Source organism: Protopterus annectens, chromosome 7.part0 (assembly GCF_019279795.1).
Source record: "Protopterus annectens isolate FY-2018-M chromosome 7.part0, PAN1.0, whole genome shotgun sequence".
NCBI lineage: Eukaryota > Metazoa > Chordata > Ceratodontiformes > Protopteridae > Protopterus > Protopterus annectens.
This window is the reverse complement of record NC_056739.1, coordinates 245,978,308-246,005,203: the sequence shown is the minus strand read 5'-3', so window position 1 is coordinate 246,005,203 and position 26,896 is coordinate 245,978,308. Positions and strand designations below refer to the sequence as shown.

Here is a 26,896-nt window from a genome sequence, read left to right as displayed (position 1 = left end):
CACCACCCAAAAGGGGCCTAAAATATCCAGTTTCTCTTTTAACCTGCACTGCAAGGAAGGACTTAACTAATGCACTTGCTAGGCATATTGTAGAACATCCAGATCAATGAACCAAGAAGGTCTGGTGAGTACTTTTGTTGACAATTTAAAATTTTTGATCAAAAGTTGTTCCGATGCAGGAAACTGCAATTGGAGGTCGCTTCCCCTTTTATTTGGATATTGTTGCTATATCACCAAAGCCACTAATAGTTGAAAGATGAAAGTTTTACAAATGTTTTATACAGCAATAGCTTTTAGGATGTTATATGTATGCTTTCTCAACAAGTTTTATGTGATTTATATAGTTGGTAATTTGCTATTTATTTATTTATTTATTTGTGAATATTTAAAATTCATAAGGTTTATTGAGTAGGTTTTGTTTTTAATTTGCATTATACTTTTATTTTCAAAATGCATTTTTGTACTATTTCACTTTTCCTTTAAATTTGTAATTAATTAATTGTATTTTAATTTCCTTGTGTTGAAGCCTATATAAATAGGCTGTTGTGTGTTGTGTAGTATTTGTCTGAAGAAGGCTGGGTAATTTCTCGGCCGAAAGCGCTTACATTAATAAACAGTCCGTGCCTTGGCTGAGTCAGTCCGTTTTCATTTTTTTCTTTTGAGGTATAGTTTTTATTTGGTTTCGTGTTTACTTAGTTTGTGTCTATATTATAACAAATTGTTGTGCTTGCAATATAAGAACAGTCTCTGGAACCAACTTTCCAGTTTTAAGCTTTTATTTACATGAATTACAGAAAAGGGGGGGGATAACATAAAAGTAACCCAGTCATTAATACACTGGTAGAGTCTTTCAAAAATGTTCCAGAAGATGTGTTATTCTCCAAGCTAATCAATAAACAAACACTACTTAAATATACCAGTCATTCATTTTCAAAACTCTTTGCATGGATAATGCTATGAGTCTTTCTTTTATAAGATGACAGCACCTAACCCCCTTTTCCAGATTTCAGAAATACTTTCCAGTCTGCCTTCACCCATCATATTCAGCTCCTTAAACATTCTTTAGAACCCTGATGTAAAAAATATGACTTTGATAAGAGGTTGTGGTTACAATATTCCCCAAGATGCAACTGATCCTCTCTCTGGCTTACCTACCTGTGCTGTATTTCTTAGGTGTTCTCCATTTCCCTTCCATGACACACCATTTAAAAAGTAGAGCCTTGCCTGATATACAAACAACAGATACAACACCACTGCAAGCAACGTGTTACCCTTGTTCAACAGTTAGTATGTCACAGTGTACATCTGTTAGCGGGTGTGTAGAAAACTAAGCAGTTGTTTCTCTGTGTGCACATTCTGATGCTTGGTTTGTTGAGTGCCGTTTCTGTCAATTTTTGCTTTATTTGAGGTAAATACTGTTGACTATATATATCCTAAAATTGTCATACAACAATGAATGATACATATTTATTTATGCTAAAGTATATATTAGTAGAGGGCTAGAGGCAATGTGGAGTCAAAACTTCATGCTGGAGAATGTAGGAGTAAAGCCCCCACATAAACGCTGTAGCTTAATGTTATGTATGTTTTGGAGTTCGAGTCTGTAAAGAGGAGTGTTTTTTGTTCATGTGAGTAGGGTGAGGTTGCATAATTGTAGTGTTTTGTTAAATTTGTATGTTTAGTACTATATTTTGCTTTGTATTTGGACATTTCTGCAGTGGTTTCTTATGTGTGAAGTCATTTAATATGTGTGAGGTGTGCACTTAAAACAGTTGGGATGTTTGATATTGCACTTGCCATTATAAGGCAGTTTGTCAATCATGGATACACAGAAAATGCAGGTGATTTCAGAAGCACAGCTGGGGGTTCATGTTCTAAAAGTGAAAAGCATTGTCTATGACATTTCTGTTAAATAGACAAAGATGTACTAGATTTTATGGCTACTGTACCTTTCTTGATGGGAATGTGATTTTGGAATTATTTTACATAAGTTTGTGGGTCAGAGTATATTTCTTTTGAACTGCCCTGACTCCACTGATTCAAAAGTGACTAAAAAACACTGAAAACTCATTTTTTTAGAATCACATCTGACTGAAAAACTTAATCAGATGAATCAGAATGCAAAACTACTGCACCCCCAAATGAAGGGCTCTGCCCCTCACACCCTTCTTGCTAAAATATAGTAAATCCACATTTGCACAGCAGTGGAGCAAACAGGAAAACCTAGTGAATCACTGCTGATGCACTAACACATATGAAATGTGTTAGTGCATCAGTAGTGATTCACTGTGTTCCATTCTTAACTCCACTGCTGTGCAAATGTGGATTTACTATATTTTAGTAAGAAGGGTGTGGGTGGGCAGTGGAAAAAAGAGAATTACACACACACACAAACACACACACACACACACACACACACACACACACACACACACACACACACACACACACACACACACACTGATCACTGCTTTCATACAAATACAGAAGATACCAAAAGTGATTCACCGTAGCCTTTACATTTTTTTTATTAAAAAACAAAACTCATTTAACAGATCACTTCAGTAAACAAATACATCTTAACACTCATTATCAGGACATACTAAACTTCATATTACACTCAGTACATAACCACTGATAATTAGTCGTTAAATGCAATAAATCAATATAAATCAACTACAGGATCTGATAAAGGTACAGAAGAAAGTAATCTAAAAGGAAAAATTACAAATGAAAATACACATGATTAATAATTCAATTCCCATGTATATATAAAAATACTCTAAAAGGCATCCAGGCTATTACTATCAGGGTCTTTCTTTGCCTCCTGACATAATTGATGGCTATACAATAAAAATCTAATATGGGGTCATTATTCAACATCTTCCAACCTTTAAAAGCTACTACAGAGGTGATCAATTGCACCTGCAGTAGCCTTTTAAACTCCAATGTTGTAAGGTCTGAGGCTTGTGTGCTCCACACTAGGGTCCAGAAAAGGATACCATCTTATAGATGGTTTTCTTGATAGCCCAACATGACAAATATGGATAATTTCCCAAATTACCCTAGCTTTCTTGCATTGCCATAAGAGGTGATAGCTATCTGCCTAATCTTGATTATACCTCCAGCACTTCCAATTTCCATGTTGTCAGGTCTTCAATGTTAGAGGTGAAATATGCCACAAGTGTACCTTTTAAAAGTATGTAAGTTTCATCACTGGGGGCAGAAGGAGTGATTAGAGATTTTCATAAGTTGCCATCAGCAGAGAGGGTCAGCCTGTACCTGCAGGAGAGTGGTGCATTTCAACCTGTCTCCTTCAAAAATCTCCTTCCCATAGGAATCAATTGTGCAGTATATATTTGCTAAAAGTTTGGATTGGAAGTTTTGTACTGTTGGGTGAGCCCCACAAATCATAAAGATAGGTATAGGTACCTCTCAATTTTACTGCTTTACTTAAGCCAATTGCCTGAAGATACAGTTACCATTGGAGCACTTGAGTCTTGTCCCTGTTCATAAACTCCATAAAGTCCAACGGTTGCAGTTGTTCCTTGATTAGGAAATCTGACCAGTAGATAATACCACAATTAAGCCTTCGTCCCACAGAACTGTTTACCTATCTATTTTCACCACTGGGTTTGCCCAGATCCTATCCCATAATGAAAAAGATCTATGAGGCAGCATCATTAGACCTAGTTAGGTGCTTCACTTTGTGATCCCAGCCCCTGGTGTACCAAATCCTTCATCTCTTCCTATGCAAAGGGTGGGTCAAATGTACTTCCATGAGATATAGTTCCAGTACAACACACCGGTGGTGGTGGTGGGGGGTTCATTACAATTTTCAAATCAGTTATGTTTCAGTCAAATCCGTTTTCAGTCAAATGAGTTTCAGTTAATTTTTCTGTCTATTGTAATTCAGCAAAGTTAGATTCAGTCAAAAGAATTGCTATAGAAGGTGTGTGGGGGTTAAAGGAGGCAAACCTACATGGTGTGGCATTGCCAAGCTGCAAGATAATGCTAGTTGTGTACATTTGTGTAGTAGATGAGGTGTTTAGCTGTTTAATTGTTGTAGGTATGAGTTTAGGTCTATATCTTGTTGATTTGTTGTTGCATGTCAACAGTGGGGGTGTCCAGTAGTTTTGTTTGTCTGTGTTTATTTAGATCGACTATTAGCTTGGGAAATAATTGAAGATGACTAAGCTTTAGGTCATTAATATGATATATACCCATATGACACATACCCATATATTTATAAGTATGCCTCATTTTTATATCTATAGCTATACATATCTGTCTATATCTCAATATATATATATATATATATATATATATATATATCGCTATATCTAAATATAGATAAAGAGATATAGATATAGTGATACATGCTATACATATATGTATATACAGGTAGGCAGTCTAGTATAGAGCTAAAATAGTAAAACATACTGATTATAGCAATGGGCTGAATTCCATCACACATTATTTATAACATATTATAGCTGCAGTACTCAAGAGGCATGGTGTCTTTTACTAGCTGTCATCACTCATTGACTAGTTTCCCATACAAAGGGGTGTTAGCAACTCTTGGCTATGTTTAGATCAACTCTAATTTAAAGTAGATAAATATCATTAGTTGAGATGACTGAGCAGCTCAATCTTTGTGTGTCTAGTCAGCAAAAGAAATGGGTCTCTTGGCTGAGTGAATCTAGCTGATTGACAACATTTTAAAATGAATAAACATATATATATATATATATATATATATATATATATATATATATAGGCCTGGTGATTTTGTAGTTTTTAAAATGTAATTTATGCTGTTTAAAACATATTTATCATTCTTGCAGATAAGCTTTGGTGCAGCTCGTACTTTGCTCAGTGACAAGATCCAGTTTCCTTCTTTCTTTCGCACTGTTGCCCCAGATATAAATCAGGCCCATGGTATGGCTAAAATGATGAAATACTTTGGATGGAGCTGGGTAGGAATCATTGGTGCAGGTACTGACAATAATATAGAGTCTCTCATGAATTTAAAGAATGAAATTTTGAAAACAGGTACCTGTATTGAGTTTCTTGAAGTCATCTCTATTAAAAACACCTATACCAGTGTCCTTCAGATAATTGATACAATCCAGAAATCAACAGCAAAAATCATTTTAAACTATGCAACTGTGCAGTATGCAATCCCTGTCATTGAAGAGGCTGCCAGCCAAAATGTTACAGGCAAGGTTTGGATTGCACCTACATATTGGTCAATTTCTCCAGACTTGTCAAAAAAGATCAAAGATGCTCTCAATGGTTCAGTAGGATTTGCAGTTCACAGAGGCCTAATCCCAGGCTTCAAGGAATTCCTTTATAATGTTCACCCCAGCAAATTTCCTGATGACCCTTTTGTGAAAAGATTTTGGGAAGAGGCATTCTTCTGCAAGTGGCAAGGCCCTGAAAATCAACAGTCATCATCATATATGGCAAGGGGTGATCTCTTTCCATGTACTGGGGAGGAGAAACCTGATACTTTGGACACTACATTGTTTGATGTGAATAATTTCAGATTTACCTATGCTGTTTACAATGCTGTATATTCATTTGCATATGCCTTATATAATCTACAGAAATGCAAGCAGAATGAAGGGCCATTTAACAATGGCAGCTGCAATTCCCACAGGAACTTCCGGCCATGGCAGGTGAGATATTACATTATACTTCTAATTTCTCTTGTTAAAATACAGATGAGGCAATCCGAATACATTAATTTAAACTATTGACACTGATAACCAATATTGGTTATGTGTAGGTAATTATGCAATAAGTTACATCCATTCTTCAAATTATGTGGAAGCATCCTTTGAAATATACTCTATGTATCCTTTGAATCTATTAGCTCCATTAAAGATACACATTTTGTCTGGATAGTTTGTGCTACCCTTTCAAAATTTGTTTTGGTACAATAGTATTTTTTACTTCCTTCTTGTATCCTTCTCCATTTGAACAGCAGTGGTACAAAAGTGACTATATTTTGTCTATTTAAAGGCATGAAGGATCACTTTTCTTTTGGTATTTATACATTTGAAGATCCAGGTATGTCAGAATGAATGAATGAATGAACGAATTAATAAATGAATGAATAAAATTAAACTGTGTGACCTGATGCCAGTATCAGTAGGCATATGGAGAACCAGTGTTGAATGGGAGACCAGTGTCTCACAGGACACATACACATTTACTAGTATGTCTTGTTTTCTTGCTTCTAATTTCTTTTTTTTTTTCATTCTTGTAAGAATTTTTTTATTAGTTTAACATATTTGCAACATATACAAAGAAACAAAGAAATTCAACATCACATAGTATATGGGACAATGTTAGGAATACATTGAATCAACAAGGTAATCTTATACCATTAACATATTAAGAGTCTTGGTATTTCAATAGCAACATTTCAGGGTTATCCTTACCACTAAAAGTCACAGTATGATTTATATATTCTTATTCTGATCACCTTTTTTCAGTTCTACATAGTACTGCTGTTAAATTTAAAAATTAGAGCAAAACAACTAAACCCAACAGTAACAGATAAACCGTCCTCAAAAGAATTCTACCAGTAATGTTCAAAAAATAAACAAATGAGGACAGAAAAGACAGCCAAGTGAAAACCAACAAAACCCTTAATAATATAATGAGTGCTTTCACACCAACCATGGTGCTTCTTCAGATTGCTAAAACAGAAATTAACTGGGACATTAAAATATAATGGCAAATTTATTTAACATCAGACCAAAACACAAATAACATATCACACGATGAAATAATGCAAGACAATAAGTTACAACGCTAAAAAAACAATTGCAAGTTCCAAAAGGTATATACATAATAATAATAAATCTAATGGCTAAAATGGTACTACAATGAATATCACATACCACAGCAAATACTCAATGGCTTGTAAATCCTTAAGACATAACTATTAAAAATGATAAAATAAAACAAAGGCATTGACTGTCAGCTAATGAAAGAGATAGCCCTAGAGCAAATCATTTTTAATAGTTATGCCTTAAGGATTTGTGAGGAATTGAAGATTTGTTGTGGTATGTGATATTCATTGTAGTACCATTTTATCTGTTATTTTAATTATTATTATGTATACACCTTTTTCGAACTTGCAATTGTTTTTTAGCATTGTAATTTATTCTCTTGTGTTCCTTCATCATGTGATGTGTTAATTGTGTTTTTGTTTGATGTTACATAAATTTGCCAATATATTTAAATGTCCCAGTTGATTTTTGTTTTAGTAATCTGAAGAAGCATCCTGGTTAGCGTGAAAGTTCTCATAATATTTTAAAGGTTTTGCTGGTTTTTACTCAGCTGTGTTTTCCATCCTCATTTGTAAATTTAAAAATTATGTGAATGTAAGAACTGAATTCAGTTTCCAATTTTTTGTTATAACTTTTAAATTAATATTATTGATCAAGTTAAGTTAATTAACTATCAGACTGTAACTCCTACTTTTATCTTCCCAATAAACACTTAATTATTCACAGTCCATAAACATGTATGCTGAATCAGGTTTTGCATCTTTACTACATCTCCAGCAGACTGAAGTCATTTTACTAAATTTAAAAGACTTTGTAGGGAGTAACAAACATTCTATGTATATATTTCCACATAAAAAATCCAGTATAAACTTGAAAAGGTTTGACTAACTGATTTAAATAACAAAGTTTTATTCTCACCATCTATTGTGTCACTGAATCCACTACAATCTGAAAAGATTGAGAATTTTGCTTCAAAATTATTATTTGTAATTAACTTATATAACTTGGACAAGCTTCTTTTGAAGGTCAGTTTACCCTCACTGACAGCATTTATATAATGGTAGAATAGTGCTCTATTTTTCTTCACTCATATTATCTACAAATTCATTTAATTTCTTACTGATGGACAATATTAACTCGTTAACAAATTCATTCAACTTATAATCTTTGATTAAATATTCTGGCAATTTAGTTTTTCCTTTTTCAAAATAGACCATAATACTAATCCATTCCTTTTTATTAAATTCATTTTAACATTGTTCTGAGTTTCCTTAAATCTAGAAGTGTGTGCAATGGGGAAGTACAAAAATTTCCATTTTGATATTAATGAAGTTAAAACATATTTCTTAACTGTTTTAAGAATTGATTTCATATATGCAGAGTCTAAAGACTGAAATTAATTTCCTTCTAGGGTAAATTTTATTAACCAGATGAATGGATTGTTATATATTTCTAATTTATATTTGTAATCAAAGGTACAAAATCAGTCCAACCAAAACTTCCATGCAGTGCCAAGAGAGCAAACCATGCCACTAAACCACCATGATTCCATACAGAATAAATGTAATCCAAAATGAAAATGCAGCAGTTGAATAAAACACCACAGTAGTTTATTAACAAATCTATTAAAAGGTACTAAGCGTTTTCATCCTCATAAGGTCATGGGACTTCATCAGAGTACCAAACAATTACAATGTTCTCTTTTTTAAGTAAAATGCCCTCAGAAAAATGCACTGTTGTCAATGGGCTGTTTACATTAAAGGCATGTTGCCCTCAATACTGTAAATATAGCAATAGATGAATTTAATCTTAAACAATTTTCCTAAACCACTACAGTTCAAAGATGCAGATGACTAAATTGTATAAACCATATTAAAACCATTAAATAAAATTACACTTTTACATGATGTTGCAACAGAGAGCAAATAAACCTAACCAAATTACATGATTCAAAAGTTTAAACATTTAGGGCCTTCAGCTTCAAGAAGCATAACAGGGAGAATCCTTCACTCAGTCCATAGTTACTGGTGGGATTTGTTCATATTTCCACTTGGATTCTCTACACTCAAATTTAAATAATCATGGCTTCCCCTAAAATTTGCACCAATAATATTAATGAGAAAAAACTTAAATGAGTGACCCTGGTTACTGCTAATGTGTTCCCATAAGCCATTTTGGATATCATATTTCCCAATATCCCTTAAAACTTTATAAATTCTCTCTTTAAGTGCCCTTTCCATTTTACCTATATAAAAGCAAGGACACTGAGAGCACTGGGTGATATAAACAACTTTCTCAGTTTTACAATTACACTTCCTGCAAAAGTTCTCCCAAATCCCTTTATTGAAACATATTTCCCCTCAATAATGTAAGAACAGTAGTTACAACTAAAACACTTCATCATCAGATGGATTCTTTGTCTCCCATTAATGGAGGGTTTTACCCTTTCCAGATAGTTTTTATATCCATATCTTTCCTGAATGTCACTAGTGGATGATTCCCTAGTCTTCACATGTCTAAACCCCCTGTTTTCAAAAAAATTCAGTTGTTCCTTAATATATATTGAATAATACTAGCTTCATTACTGTAAGTAGGAATGCATCCTTTGTTAAATATGGTACCCACCGTACTGTTACTGCACTGTTTTTGTTATTATGGCCATTGTGTAGACTTGGCAGCATCACGCATTCTTTCCTTCTCTGATATCCTATACTGAAAAGTAATAGCAAGTAACACACAAATGAATAAATGAATGAATGGATAAAGAAGTAAATACATACATACATACATAAAATACCAGCTTGATTTTAAAATTAACCCATCAATTAATTAATTATATACATCTGCGGCAAGGTAATTACGTTATTCTCATATAACCAATACTAAAAATTAATCAGTAGCTGTCAGGAGGAGAGTAAACAGGAAGGTGACAACATGAGGGAGTTAGCATTAACAGAATGGGTGGAAATCATGATTGATTTTGTAATGAAAGAAAATATTTGTACTTGTACTGATTCACAAGATATGAACAAAAAGAATAAATGAGAATTTTGCCCTGTACTTGAACCTGATGATGTGGTCTCAAGAATATCAGAGGCTTGCATCTGAATAACCCAACATCCAGGTACTCAGTTTGGCTTCACATACTACATTCCCAAATACTCTATAGTGAGTAACTCAGACATTGTGTCAATATAAACAATATTTCCAGTCTGTAAATAACTATCGCTGTAACTATTTTCATAGTTTTCATTATGCATATACTTTCTCTTTCATTCCCTATAAGTTGGAACCATGTATATTTGTCTAATTGGTTATGCTTATCCTAAATTCACTGTACTTTGTAAAAATGTATACTTGTAAATAATTTAACTTTTTTTCATACTCCTTTGACACTGAGTCATGAAGAAAAAAGTGTCAATGATCAGCTCTCCTAACTGGTTATGAAAAATATACAAATAAATAAATGAATGACATAAATAATAACAGGGCATCAAAGAAACCATCATGAGCACCTGCAGTACAGTAATCCATCAGCATTAACACTTTGCTGCCTATCTGCCTCCTAAATAAGGCCAAGCTAAGTCATAATAAATAAAATTCAGAGCAAGTGGCAGTATTGTTCAATGTGCAGACAATGATGAGACTGACCCAAGAGCTTGTGAAAGCCACTTCCCCATGACTATTCAATGGCTATTTTAGCAAAGTAGTGGCAGAGTGATGCACATGATATACAACACACACATCTGCTCCTACTGCTGCTCAAATTCAAGCTGCATTGTTAAGTAGCCATAAAAAAATCCAAGACAGGCACTGCAGAAGTAGTTATGAAATCAAGGAGCCAGAGAAAGCCAAACCAAAACTTTAATAAAATACAAGTAAAAAATGAAATGTCCACCAGAATATAACACCCACATAAAACATTTAACAGAATCAGAGTTTTTCATCCCCAATTTAGGACTTCATCAGACATAAACTACCCTCTCCTCCTGAATCCCATAAATATTAAAATCTTAACTGAATAATTGTATAACATAACTGAATAATTGCACAACTTAATAGACAATTAAAAGGAATGCTGGTGTAATACAATAAGGAGCTTCATAGTAAATACTTAAGAACATCTTAGTTTACAGTGTACATTCCAAGTATAACTCAGGGGAAGAGGGTAGTTTATGTCTGATGAAGACCTAAATTGGAGACAAAAATGTGGTGATTCTGTTAAAGGTTTTATGTGGTTGTTATATTCTGGTGGTCATTTCATTTTTTACTTGTATTTTATTAAAGTTTTGGTTTGGCTTTCTCTGGCTCCTTGATTTTGTGAATACCTCTGCAGTCTCTGTGTTGGAATTTGTGGAGTAGATGAGCTGTGGCTGGAAGTTTTTGGCACCTTTATTCATTGTTTTTAATTATAAGTAGCTATCAAAGCCACAAATTCATTACTGGTTTCTTCAACCTTCTCATTTAAAATGTAGTTAGTTCTGAGTAAAACTTACTTCTAGATCATCTAGTTACCAAGAAAAGACAGGAACAGTGGCAATAAAATATCAGTGTATAGGCACAGAGATAAATATTTCAAATTATGGCATGCAAATGTTGAACTGTTGAATGTAACAGGTAAAAGCATCCCTCTTGACTGCTATTATTAAAGCATAGCACCATGACTTTTGACCAGAGATTTTACCTTGGATTTGACCGTCTTCTGATTTTCTTAATAAAGATACACCTGCTCAAGGGTATATACATTACTAAATAACTAAACAAACCTATACAAAGATTCCTTATCACAAACTATGTAGGGCACATCATCTAAAGTTCTTGTACTCCAAAAATTGAGTAAGTGTTCCTGTTTTGGGTCATCAGCTAAAATTTTAAAGGACATCACTATGATTTTTATGTTCAAAAGTTGAGATGACTTGGCAGAAGTGATGTAGTAAAATGATATTGACAATGCTGTATAAAACAGGCAAGATCCAAACCAGAACAAATATCCACCTTGGTTGGTGTGTCATTCTGTTTGAAACAAAAAGAAACATTCTATCTAAAACATCATCCAGTCCATGCAAATATAAACCAGGGAATAAAGTTAAAGGTCTGAGAAAGCTTGTCCATAAGTGTTCATCAATGACTATTTTAGAACTCAACTGCTCTCTGCACTTTTATTTCACCAGATCTCCTATTCTATGATTTGCAGAGCTTCAGTACATAGAAATGAAATTACATTCACACAGAAATTATTTACACAAGTGAATGCAAATGCTATGATCTGCAGTTTGTCTTTTGATCAGGGTAAATCAGTAGCCCAACATTGACTACTATGCATAGCAAAAGTCATGCTTGAAACCAAATAAAGCACCAGACCAAACAGGCTTGACGAAATCATATAATGAAAATAAAAAATGTCATTCCACCCTATCCCCATACATCTCTTCCATACTATTATTCTTCTGCATGGTCCTCTGCTCCCCCTTTCTAATGACCTATACACCGCTCTCATCCCCTTTAAATTATAAAAGTAGTACAGATTTTGTTGTTAAGCCCTGCTGTGGTTTGTCAGCTGTGCCCATTGCTACTCAACAATGAGTATGTATTAGAACATAAGTAACAGGACCACTACACGGTTATTTGATCACATAATTAACAGTGTTGCTCTTTATCTCTTTAGCATTGTTCACTCTCTTTTTGCTAGTAAATTGCTTATTTCTTCTGCATTAATTTTGCTATATCTGTTACTCATCTTACCTCATTATTCACTGTGGGGCCCCATCTTGTTACATTGACTATACTACTTGCTAGTACTTGGCCATGCATTTCTCTTTTTGAATCCTAGCCTATATCAGGTATAATACTATAATCTTTTTTTATTGCACATTCATTGCAGTATAGAACTTTTAGCACACTAGAGCTTCTTTGAAAACTCTTTATCTGTCTATTAGCTGTAGTACTGATACCTACATACTTTTACTTTATCCTTGTACATTTTACTCAGTTTTGCTACTAGAGTGCATTTAATTCACTGCTCTTGTGCTTAAAATACGGTTACACTGCAGTGTAACATCATCTACCCTGCATGTTCTTGTGATATTATTTAAAGACTGTTAAATAGAAACTGTCCCAGTACAAATATGGTGTTTTTTTATTCTGCATTGAAGCCTTTACTACAGAATTATATTCTATTTATTGACTAATAACATATTTAAAGATAAACTGTGTATATAATGGGCCGGATTTACGAAAGCTTGCATGGAGTGCAAGAAGAGTATAGGAGCTCACGGAGGCAATATGTCTGCCGTACGATCCAGGTACAGCCAGCAGGGGCGTGCACGAGACCTGCTAAAGCTACTCTTGCACGGACAGCGTCATGGTATGCAAATGACCTCATTTGCTGCTGAAAGCTTTGCAAATGAGGTAAATTTGCAATCCAGTAAACACTAACCTGTCCGTGGAAGATTAATGTTAACTGCAGAAATGTACTCCGTTGGTAACAGAGTACCACAAAAGTACTACAAATAGCTAAACGGAGCTATGATATCTCCAAATAAAGGATGCATACAGTTGAGGAAGCATGCCAATGACCAAATATAAGGCCATTGGCATTTATAAATGTTTAAAATTATTAAAATCTAACCCCCGATCTCTGATGTTTAAACGTAGCGCAGTACCGCGCAAACATGCGGCGCTTTAAAAAACAAGAAAATAATTTAAAAATAGCCAAAAATAGGAATTTTCACTAAAAAGCTTATCCTGCCATGCAGGTGAATGGCAGGCTGAAGACAAACATGGCCACTGAGTAGTGGTTGCTAAGGGGGGAAGCTCAGTTTGAGAGATGTAACCATGCATTAGTAGGCAATCCTATGCAAATGAGGATAAGGATAGTGAATCCCAATTTTCCCCAGCATGTGAGCCATGTCCCAAGAGTGTAAGTGTAGGAGTAGGTGAGTAGTAGAGTAGAATACAGGTAACATCATGAGGGTGTGTGTCAGAAAGGCTGTAAGCTAATTGGAGCACGGTGTCTTGTGTTTGCCCTGAGTTACTCAGGATTGCAAGAGGCATGTCTACAGTTGTCCTGTTTGAAAACCAGAAACCAAAGGTACACACCATGAAAATATCTGAAATTTCTTGCAAACGTGCACACAGCGTGTACGCGCATGTGTGTGTGTTTGCGCGGCACTGCCCTGAGTGGAAACAGAAAGGGAAAAGGAAGGAAAAGAAGTAGTAGGAAGTTAACCAAGGAAAACTAACAGAGCTGCCAGGAGAAATATATCAGAATCAGCCAATTACACAGGCAGCAGTCTAGCCCAGCCTAGCCCAGCACTTTAAACTCTGCAAACAGCATTCTTCCCTGTTTTTTCCTAAGAACTCTGCAACACTGCAGTATACAAAGAGGGAAAGCTTAAAAATTTTAAAGTCAGACAAAATGTTAGGGGCTGCTCTTGCTGTCATAAACCAACATGTGCAAGGTGCTGAGGGTGGTGATGTTGTGAATGCTGCTGAGCAACCCATAGTGAGGAGACAGAGAAGAGTGTGCAGACCCAGGGTAACCTACCAGGGGCTACATAAGCTGGAGATAGTGGAGCACTATAGGGTGGACAGAGATCTCCTACTGCAAATTGTTGAGCTGTGCCGGCCACTCCTCACACACAGAACCAACAGAGGGGAACCCATCCCAGTGGATACCAAGGTATGTGTTGGCCTAAGAATACTAGCTACAGGTACCTTCCAGAGACCAACTGGTGATATGATGGAGATTTCACAGGCATCAGCATCCAGAGTACTGCACCAGTTCCTGGATGCCATGTCAGCACATGTCTGTGAGCACGTATATTTCCCCAATTCCCATGAGGCATTGGCCAGCAATATGCATCTTTTCCACCAAGTAGCAGAATACCCTGAGGTAGTGGGTGCAATAGACTGCACGCACATACACATCAATGCACCACCCAGTGAGTGGGGTAGGGTCTACATCAACTGCAAGGGCTTCCCCTCCATCAACTTCCAGGTCGTGTGCGATGCCCAGGGCATAATAATGAATGTGTGTGCTGGCTGCTCTGGAAGCTATCATGAGTCCCACATCTGGCATCTGATGCAGCTGTACCAGAGATTTGCCAATGGGGACATCCCTGATGGTCACCTAGTGGGGGATGCTGGATATGCACTGGAGCCGTGGCTGATGACACCCATCAGAAATACACACACACCCGAACAAGAACTCCATAATGAGGCACACGCACAAACAAGAAACATAATTAAGTGTGTGTTTGGGATGCTCAAGTCACAGTTTCGGTGCCTGGACACATCTGGTGGAGCCTTGCAGTACTCACCAACTACATGTACCCAGATTGTCATGGTATGTGCCATGCTACACAATATGATCCTGCAGAAACAGCTGCAGCAGGCCCAAACAGCCCCCCACCATTGCCAAGGCCTGCACAGGGACAGCTTGACTCAGAGGAGGAACAACCTGCGCCTGCCACAATAGGCAGAAGTAGGCGTGCCCAGTATGCCCTGGCCATGGCAAAGAGGCAATGCATAGCACATACAATGACTCAGTAGGAACCCTTGAAATGACACCTCTCTGACTCACACATACAGTAAAAGGGATGCCTTACTTGACACTACCTGTTTTCAAACATATATAGGGAGTGTAATATGTGTATCCGCCATAGGCAGCCCTGCAGCACCACCTGAGGAATGAGTCCCTATTTTAAGCAATATAAAGCACTGGTGAGCAAATTTTGCCAATATTGAGCATATTTAAATACAATTGTGCACAGCTGCACACTGTGCTAACCAGGGCAAAGCCGGGCAATGTTGGGCAAAGTTGGGTAAACACGCTCACACCTGCTTTACTGTTCCTTAACCAATCAGGTCTGCCCAGCAGGAAAATATAAAGCAGTGACAGAGCTCGAACTCAGGATCCTGTGCACTATAGTCACAGTACTAAACCACTAAGCCATGACATTTCACTGGCACGGACATAACTTAAGTCACTCACACATACCAGCTGTGGGGGTCACATACCTAGCAGACACAGCCAGCAGGACAATTGTAGACAAACACAAACAAATGCTGTATCATGCCCTCTGAAGAGGCATATGAGTAACCTCCCCCCAGGCCTATGCAGACAGATAACAGCAGGCCAGGCAGTGTGATGTGGGTTGGGTAGGCTATGAAGTCACAAACTAATATGCATGTAACTGGAAGCTAAGGTCTGTAGTACAGTGGTATGCCTCAAGCCAGTATGATAGGCAACAGTACAGACTGAAATGGAGGACCTGCCATAGCAGTGCAGGCCTAGCAAATGTGTATAAGTGTCAGGTGTACCACTCATCCTATGTACACCCACAGTAACAATCAGGTGTGCCCCCCCCCCCGGGTAGAAATGTACAACTAATAGTTGTCCCCCTGTAGGTAGAAATATTGATAAGTCTCTGCAAATTGACTCATGGAAGCCCTGCAGGCACAGCGTGCTTCCTGTCAATGTACAACACAAAGGTGACCCCTGAAGTAAAAACCATCTTGATTTCTCACACACATATAGTATATATGCCTTTAGTGGGCATGCTCACACACTTAAATTTAGCAACTTTCAGTCAGCAACATACTGAAAGGTCATACTGGGCATGCTCACACACTTAGGCCATGTCTGAGTACAGCAGTGGACCACACATATCTGGCAGTTACAGTTCTTACTCCAGACACTTGTCACTATTCACCAATCCTGCCTTACATACACAGTGATATGAAAACAGACCCATATCATATATTGGACCCCTGTCATAATCAAACTATGTATTACAAGTACTTAAGTTGTTCAAAGAAAGTGAAAATCCAAAGAAGATCAATAAATCTCCGATCAGTATCATCAAGAAACAATGAGCACTCCTAACATTATCCAAGCCATCTTCTGGCAAAAATATTGCCAAAGAGTCCATAGAGAACCATGAAGCTTTCTTTCGCTATGTCATAAATATCAATGTAAACTCATATATGTTCTGAGTCATTGCAAAGTGCAAATGAATACTTGTACATGACTGACATTGCCAACATGTTGTCAGACAGGTTCATACATATTTACCCTCCTCTCACTGACAAAAGGGCCCATTACCATACCTGGAGATTGTGAAAACCCAGAAATCACATATATAATGGTTAAACAGCTCTATCCAAAACTAAAAAAATGGCGTCTATGGGATGACATGGTTTCTCTGGCTGTGTCATATGTGAACTCCAAAACAAACAGACACTGCACCTTACAGTCTATTGAGACTCACCCTCTGTACAGGATATAAAACTGTTGAATGGGTTACAGCAATGTTTGGCACACACCACAAGTGTTGGTGCACAACAGACCATGGGAACTATTGTCTTATAAGCCTAATAAGCCTGATCTGCAAGGCCATGGAGTCCATCATTATGGAACTCATAAATAGAGCTATTGGGAGCCTACAACACCCAACCCTACCCATTTTGGTTTGGTCAGGGGCAGATCATGGTTCCTAAACCTGCTAGACAGTTTTCAAGGCAGTCACCCAGGACATACATCAATTAAATGAGCTCCACACGGTCTACATAGACCTTGAAAAGCCCTTTTCCAACATCCCACACACACATGTTGTATCCACAAAATCAACAACCTGTGCATAAACAAGTATGTCATCTGATGGATTGCCAGCTGGGGCACAGATAGATCCCACAAGGTAAGAATTGTGGTCTCCTGTTCAAGCTGGTAACAACTGCTGTCCCCCATGGCTCAGTCCTGGGACCCCTCCTGTCTGGTGTATACTTTTCAGAAATATAGTCAAACACATGAGGGCTATGTTTAGAAAAGTTTGTGGATGACTGCAAAAAGGTTGTCATAATCGATGTTTGGGACAACAGAGACATCCTTAAAAAGGGTCTCAGTCAGACAGATGTGGTGTCAAAATTATGGCCTTGAGCTCCAGTCATACAAATGCCACATAGGTGCCAACACCCTAAATATGGAGGTAATAATAAGGGATCTATGGACACATGTGGATAGTCATCTGTACTTCCAGAAACACATTCACAAAGTGGTTATAAAATCATGCTATGTGTTCCCACAAATTGCCAAGGTCTTTGCATGTAGGTCAAAGGAGGTTCCCTCTACTCATCAGTCATCAGACCCATCAGAGAGTATCACGGCACACTTGCGATGAATCTGAATAGGCACCTTCAGCAGCTGGAAAGACCACTGAAGTACCTCAACAAGAGGATTACTGGCCTCAAACAGTTGCCCCATGCAACAAGACTGAATTTAACTCAATCTGTACTCTGTTGCATACTGTCTACTCAGGTGATCTCTGCCCAACAGACAGGTCCATGTCCAATGCAGAACTGATGTACATGTGCTATCTGAAGTAAACCCAAGCTCACTGTGCCACATGCTCTAGGGATATCATCATCACAACAATAAATAGAACATGTTGGAGGGATACATTACTAACTCACAGACTTCTCTTGCTTTGGAACAGGCTTCCAACCTACATTAAGCTGAGTCCCTAACTGATACTCTTCCAGAGGAGCCTTGATGAGTGTATGTGAAACTGAACTGTCACACCATGGATCACTTCATCATCTCTACTACATAGAGGCCTAGGGAACTAACCCCATGTGTGGTGATAGCTGCACACTCTGGCCATACTAATATATGCCTTCAGGCAGATAGCCTATTACCTACCTATGTACCTGTATATATATGTAGGGGGAACCCAGTATAATAAGCCAAAGATGGATGGGCAGAGATGTGTGTAAGTGGGTGACCATGACAGGGAGCCATCCAGGACTGTCCCACCTAGCACACATCCCAATTGCACAAAATACATGAGGTGCACATCTCACACACTGTACATAACAGCCACCAGTATCTGTAAGCATTACAGTGTATGTGTCCATGTGCCTGCTGTACAACATGACTGTACAATGAAGTACACATCTACTATCTGTAGACATGTACCCGTCACATAGGTTCATAGGTATGTGGTAGACTATCTTCACGAAGGCATATATTAGCCTAGGCAAGTTGTGCAGCTTTCACCACCCCATTGGGTAGTCTCCCAAGCCCTAGTTCTAATAGTTAGTACCCTAAGCCCCTTTCTAGTGGGGCTGCTGATGTGATGGCTGGCATGAATTGTCTGTTTCCCATCCACTCATCAAGGTTCCTATTGAAGAGTGTCAGCGAGGGGCTCTGCCTGATGTACATTGGGACTCTGTCCGACAGTAAGGCAAGTGTCTGGGATGGTACTCTATCCCACCAGCATGTTGTATTCATTGTTGTGATGAGGTTCATATCCCTGGAGTGTGTAGTGTGACTCAGTTTTGTTATCCGTAGATGGAGCATGTTCAACAGTTATGTGTTGGACATGGCTCTGTATGTTAGGCAGAGTGTGCCTCTGAGTAGGCGAACAGATTTAGTTTCACCAGTTGTGTTGCATAACACAACTGTTTGAGGCCAGTAATCCTCTTGGTGAGGTACCTCTGTGGTCTCTACAGCTGCTGGATATGCTTAGTTGAGTACATCCAAAATGGTGCATTGTACTCAATGATGGGTCTGATGACTTAAGAGTAGAGGGCCACCACTACCTCTTTTGATCCTGATGCAAACCCTTTGTTGATTAGGTGGGCCACATAGGATTTCCCAATCACTTTGGCAACATGGTTGTCAAAGGAAAGATGACTATCTACTTGTGTCCCCGGATCCCTTATTACCTTGTCAGTTTTAAGGGGGTAACACCTATGTGGTAGCTTGTGGGAACTTTGTTTTCACCAAAGGGGATTACTATGCATTCTTCCACACTGAGCTTGAGGCCATGATTCTGACACCACACATCTGTCTCATAGAGTCCCTTCTGGAGAATTTTTGTGTCATCTGGGGAATCTATTATGGCAAACACTTTACAGTTCCCAGCAAACTTAGTCAACCACAATGCTCCTGTGTTGGCATGTACTTTTGAGAAGTCTATACCAAACAGGAGGGACCCCAGGACTGAACCCTGGGGGACATCAGTTGTTACCAGTGTAGAGTCTGACATGTAGCCAGCAACTCTTAATTTGTGGGATCTATCTGTGAGCCAGTTTGCAATCCATCTTGTGATGTATGGATTCATGCCCAGGTTGGTGAGTTCATCTATGATACCTGACTGGGGAATGGTGTCAAAGGCCTTAACAAAGTATAGGTAGGCTGTGTGGAGCTCATTTCAATCATATGTAGCCTGTGTAACTGTCTCAAAGAAATCCACCCAGTTCAGGAGGCGTGATCTGCATTTGATGAAGCCAAACTGGGTGTACTCAACTGTGTGAAGGTTCCCAATGTCTTTATTGTTGACTTCCGTTATGATTGGCTCCATTGCCTTGCAGATCAGACTCATCAGGTTCATAGAGCATGAATACCAAGGGTCTTTTGTGGCTCCACCCCTGTGGAGTGGGAAAAACGTTGCTGTGCAACATTCTATGTGTACATATCCTTTAGAGAGCATGTAGAGAGAGGTGTAGGTATCCTTGATGAATATGGATACATCCCTACCCTATGTGCTATGATCCAGGTTCTGATGCTGGAAGGTATGGAATGAGTAGTATCCTGGTAGTGCTGGTGTGCTCACTGGAGCCTTGAACTAGGTTTCTGTTACTGCACAGATATCAATATTCTCCATACTGAGAAGTGCCTTGAGTGTGTGCATCTGGAGGCTGAGACTTCTGGCAATGAGTAGCATTTAGCTCACTTTGTGGTTATTTGTGTTGGTTACGGGGTTTGGTTTGTCCTGAGTGACCGGTGTTCCACACCTGAAGTCAACACCTCATTGGTCCGATCTGACCATAAGCTAATTACTCTACATATCCACATTCTGCCCCCACCCCCCATTAAGGAAACCATGTTAAAACATTTCTCCAAAGACAACTTCATGCTTCTTAAGACAGAAGTGGTGAACTTCAGGACACCCATGCAGATGGACAATACAGTTACGACTACTGAATCCTACACAATTGTACTTAATAAGCACTTACATGAGTGCATGGATCATGCTATCCCAAACAGAACCAAGATGCTATCCTCCAAGAAAAGGAAGCCAATCTGGTTTTCCCCTGGCATAAACAAACTGCACAACAGAAGGAAGAAACTGTTGCAAAAGAGGGTAAAACCCATGAGTGGAGGAGCTCCCTGGTCAGCCTCAGTAAGAAGCTGTGATCCCTGATAAAATCCTCCAAAGCTAGTTACAAAAACAAAATCACCACTGATTCTAAAGATAACCACAAAGCATTCTATAGCTATGTCAAGAATCACAATGGCAACACTCAGATCTGCTCTGAGTTACAGCACAATGGCACTAAATATACAGACCCAACTGATATTGCCAACATCCTGGCAGACAGGATCAGTGCTAACTTTACCCCCCTCTCACCCATGAAAGAGCCCATCTCTATACTGGAAGAATGCAAAGTTGCTGTCATCACAGCTGCACAGGTAAAAAACACTCTCCAAAGCCAGGAACACAGCATCCATGGGACCAGATAACATCCCAGGCTGCGTTCTACATGAACTACAGAATGAACTGGCACCACACCTAAGTACCATGTTCAGTCATAGCCTCACCTCAGGCTTTGTGCCTGCTGAATGGTGCACAGCAACGGTTATCCCACTACACAAGGGGGGAGCCACCATGGATCCCGGGAACTAGTGCCCCATTAGCCTGAAAAGGCCATGGAACATATCATCATGGAACTTATAAACAAAGACATTGGTAATCTCCAAACTCTGGACCACAACCATTTCAGGTTTGTAAAAGGCAGATCATGTCTCCTAAACCTGATAGACTTCTTTGAAGCAGTCACCAAAGCTGTAGACAAGGGTAAGGTGGTTCACACAGCCTATCTAGATTTTGCCAAGGCTTTCAACACCATCCCCCACTCTGGAATTATAGATAAACTCACTAAACTAGGTATAAATCCCTATGTCACAAGATGGGTTGCCAACTGGCTCACTGACAGAACCCACACTGTGAAAGTAGCAGATTCCAAGTTCGACTTCAGACCAGTGACAAGTGGAGTACCACAGGTTTCAGTCCTGTGTCCTGTCCTGTTTGGTATCTACTTCCCTGAAGTACAGGCTAACACAGAAGGTTGTTGGCTAATGAAGTTCCCAGATGACTGCAAACTAGGAGCCATAATCAAAACTACTAATGATGTGGACATTCTACAAAAGGGCCTCACTGAGACAGATGCCTGGGGTCAAAGCATTGGCCTCAAGCTCAATGCCAAAACGTGCATTGTCATCCCCTTTGGTAAAAACTCTGTACCCATGAACTATAACATAGGCGGTAATATACTTAACACTGAAAGTGTGATAAGAGACCTTGGGAAACAGGTGGTCAGTAGACTCTCCTTTGATAATCACATCACCACAGTAGTCTGAAAATCCTTCTACGTGGCACACCTCATCACAAAAGGTTTCTTATGCAGAAAAAAAGAGGTCATTGTTCCCCTCTACTCATCACTCATTAGATCCATTATAGAGTACAATGCCCCTTTTGGTATGTACCTCACAAGACATCTGCAACAACTGGAAAGCCCACAGAAATACCTCACAAAGAGGATTAGTGGCCTCAAATACATACCCTACACAGACCGTCTCAAAACACTCCAGCTTTACTCTGTCACATATCACCTACTCAGAGGTGATCTCTGCCTAACATACAAAGCTATGTCAAACACAGAGCTGTTGGACATGCTCCACTTAAAGAAATCCCAATCTCTCCGAGCTTCGGCCCCAAAACCTGGACCAAAATACAAAAGGAGGGGGTGTATCCATTTTCATAAAGGATACCCACACCTCCAGGTTAGTGGCACAGCACGTGGCCTCGGAGGCCATCCAAGTATAACTAACAGTGGGAAAAGCTGCTTATCAGATTGTAGCCTGCTACAGATCACCTACCTTGTCTCAGGACCCTCACTCAGCAATCCCGAGAACACTGGAAAATATAAAGGTCCTACCAGACACCATGATATTAGGAGATTTCAACTACCCAAACATTGACTGGGAGAATTACTCAAGTACAAACTCCTTTGCCCAATGCTTCCTAGAGTTTATAAACTCAAACACCCTGGAACAGCTGGTCACCATGCCCACTAGAGGTGACAACATACTGGACCTGATCATCACCAACATGGAGGATCAGTGTTCCACACCAGAGGTAAACCCCTTGCTGGTAAGATCAGATCATAGATTCATATCATAGATCAGTACTACTGCTTGCTGGAGCCATTTTTTTTAGTCAATTATTTCTCCCCCTTGTGAGAACCAACCACCTTGTGTGTTTGTAAGGCAAACACCTTAACCATTAGGCCACCCTCCCAACCCTAATCATAAAGTAATCACACTGGACATCCACATCCTGACCCCACCCCCAGTCAAGGAAACCACTGTGAAAAACTTTTCAAAAGCAAACTTCACACTTCTCAAGACCGAAGTGGAAAGTTTCAAAGCCCCCTTGCTACAGGATAATGCTATCCAATCCGCAGAATCCTTTACAAGTGCATTATATGAGCAACTACAGGGATGCATGGATTGAGCCATCCTGAGTAAAACCAAGACTCCCTCCTCCAAAAAGAGGAAGCCAGTCTGGTGGTCCTTGGCCATAAATAAGCTATACACAGAAGGAGGAAACTACTACATGATAGAGCAAAATTTCAAAAAGGAAAGGCATCACTGATCATTATTAGCAAGAAACTACGATTGCTCATAAAATCATCCAAGGCCAGTTTCTAAAGACAAATTGCCAAGGAATCTAAAGATAATCACAAAGCCTTCTTTAGCTATATCAAACATTTAGGTGGCAACTCTCTGATATGCTTTGAGCTACTGCAAAATGGCAAAAAATACACTGAACCAACTGACATTGCCAACATCCTGGCGAACAAGTTTAGTGCAAACATCACCCCCCATCACCCCCAAAAGGGCCTGTGTCCATCCCAGAAGAATGCAGAGCCCCAGACATCACGGACATGCAGGTAAAAACAGCCCTCTCCAAAGCTAAGAACACAGCATCAGTGGGACTGGATGGTGTCCCAGGCTGTATCTTACACGAGCTCCAAAAGGAACTAAACCCTCACCTAAATTCACTGTTCAGACTCAGCCTTACCCCAGGCTATGTAGCCAAAGAATGGCATACAGCAACAGTTATCCTGCTCCACAAAGGTGGTGCCACAACAGAACCTGGGAACTATCGCCCTATAAGCCTGACCAGCCTGGTCTGCAAAGCTATAGAGAGAATTATCATGGAACTCATAAACAGAGACATTGGGAACCTCCAGACAATGGACCCTACCCAATTTGGCTTTGTCAAAGACAGATCTTTCCTCCTAAACCTAGTTGACTTCTTTGAAACAGTTACCAAGGGCATAGATGAAGGGAAGGTAGTCCACACAGCCTACCTGGACCTCACTAAGGCCTTCAACACCATTCCCCACTCTGGCATTATAGACAAGCTTACCTGCTTGAACATTAACCCCTATGTCATAAGATGGGTGGCCAACTGGCTCACGGATAGAACACACATGGTCAGAGTTGTGGGTGCCATGTCCAACTCTAAACCAGTCACAAGTGGCATCCCACAGGTCTCGGTCCTGGGACCCCTCCTGTTCAATATATACTTCTTTGAGGTACAGGAAGCATGGGAGGACTATGGCTGACCAAGTATGCAGATGACTGCAAACTGGGGGCCATAATCGACTCTCCAGCTGACACAGACATCCTCCAGAAGGGTCTTACAGAGACAGATACCTGGTGTCAAAACCATGGCCTCAAGCTGAATGCCAAAACATGCATAGTCATCCCCTTTGGAAAAAACAAAGTGCCCACGAATGACAACATAGGTGGTAAGCCACTAGGTACGGAAAATGTAATTACGGACTTGGGGACCCAGGTAGATAGTAACCTCTCCTTTGATAATCACATTGCCAAAGTGGTTAGATATTCCTTCTATGTAGCCCACATAATCATGAAAGGGTTCTCCTCTAGATCAAGACAGGTCATTGTGCCCCCTCTACTCATCACTCATTAGACCCATAATAGATTACAATGCCCCATTTGGCATGTACCTTAATTGGCACATGCAACAGCTGGTAAGACCACAGAAGTACCTCACCAAGAGGATCATGAGCCTCAAAGAGATGCCCTATGCAGTTCGACTAAAGAAACTCCAGCTCTACTCGGTTGCTTACTGCCTGCTCAGAGGTGATCTATGCATGACGTATAAGGCCATGTCCAACCCGGAATTAATGGACATGCTCCACCTCAAGAAAAACAAATCTCTTACAGCCACATGCTCCAGTGAATTAAACCTCAGCAAAGCAATAAACAGGATGTGCTGGAGGGATAGATTCCTGTCCCAGAGACTTCCCTCACTCTGGAATAGAATCCCATTTGATGTTAGGCAGAGCCCCTCGCAGACTCTCTTCAAGAGGAATCTTGACGAGTGGATGGGAAATTGTAAATTTACCCCTGGGATCACTTCGGTGGCCCTGCTAGACAGAGGCCCAGAAAACTAATTTAAAAGGGAGGCAAAATCCAACACATTCTGGCTAGGCTTATAAATGCCCTTGGGCAGATAGCCTAGTACCTACCTATGAATCTATACGTTCTAGGGACCTAAATCTTGTCACCACAGTAAACAGAACATGCCGGTGGGATAGATTCCTGTCCCAGAGACTTCACATACTCCGAAATAAACTACCTATCTATATCAAACAAAGCTCTTCATTAGCACTCTTCAAGAAAAATCTTGATGCTTGGATGGGAAATAGGAAATTCACCCTGGGGATCACTTCTGTGTCTCTACTCGACAGTGACACAGGCAAATAAATTTCTTGGGTGGCAAAAGCCAGGGTACCTTTTTGGCTGGGCTTGTATAGGCCCCAGGGCCGATAGACTAGTACCTACCTATGAACCTTTGAGTCTTGCCTAAAAAAGGTAATATGGGGACAGCAAGAGACTTGGCCAGTATTCAGAAGTACAGGGGCAACAGCTGCAAACCATCAGTAGTGAAGCAACAAGGCTTGTCTATCATGTCATCACAGGCAGACAGGGACTGGATCCCCTTTGAATGACACCAGAAGCTCAGCCAATTGTTGAAGTTTATCATCTTTCTGCTATATTTCAGTATCATGTAGGTGAAGGTAAGATGCTACTCAAGGTTTGACCCTGTGTGTGCCAGCATGTGGTGCATCAACCCATATATGATATGGTTATTGCCTATGCATACAATACACTCACAATACACCTAGTATGATAAGCTTGCTGAGATTAGCAAATGTGAAAAAAACCTTTGTGTAAACTGTCAGCAAGTAATGTCTGTTTTGCACTCTGTAACTCCATATTGCTTGCTGAAGTATATAGACATACTTAGTTTTGATTAAGAACACCGCACTTGCCAACTGTGTGTGCATGTGTGTGTGTGTGTGTGTGTGTGTGTGTGTGTGTGTGTGTGTGTGTGTGTGTGTGTCTTTCCCTGGGGAGAGAGCAACCTTTTTGGAGACTACTCACACCCCTTAAAAGTGGTATACTCATCTTTGTCAAGTCTCATGATGTCACCATCCTACAAATATACCTGTGGAAAGGTGAAATCCCAGTAATGTGTATAGCACGTCGTGCAAATGCATACTACTGTAGTATCATAATGTAGTTAGGTTGGGGTTTAAACCCTGCATTTGCCAACTGTGTGAGTGTGTGTGTCTCCCTGGGGAGGGGCAACCTTTTTGGAGACTACTCACACCCCTTAAAAGTGGTATACTCATCTTTGTCATCTCATGATGTCACCATCCTACAAATATACCTGTGGAAAGGTGAAATCCCAGTAATGTGTAAAGCACGTCGTGTAAATGCATGCTGCTGTAGTATTATAATGTAGTTAGGTAGGGGTTTGAATCCTGCTCTTGCCAACTGCGTGTGTGTGTGTGTGTGTGTGTGTGTGTGTGTGTGTGTGTGTGTGTGTGTGTGTGTGTGTGTGTGTCTCCTTGGGAAGGAGCAACCTTTTTGGGGACTACTCACACCCCTTAAAAGTGGTATACTCATCTTT

General features: G+C 39.5%; 1 protein-coding gene across 1 annotated transcript in view; it reads left to right on the top strand.

Annotated features, from left to right (window-relative positions):
- The window catches only part of LOC122805934 (extracellular calcium-sensing receptor-like), a 167,192-nt gene that overhangs the window by 94,561 nt on the left and 45,735 nt on the right, over positions 1-26,896 (top strand). Inside the window, exon 4 of the mRNA XM_044076178.1 lies at positions 4,848-5,684. Coding sequence (XP_043932113.1) covers positions 4,848-5,684 — 837 coding nt within the window. The remainder of the gene's footprint in view (positions 1-4,847; positions 5,685-26,896) is intronic.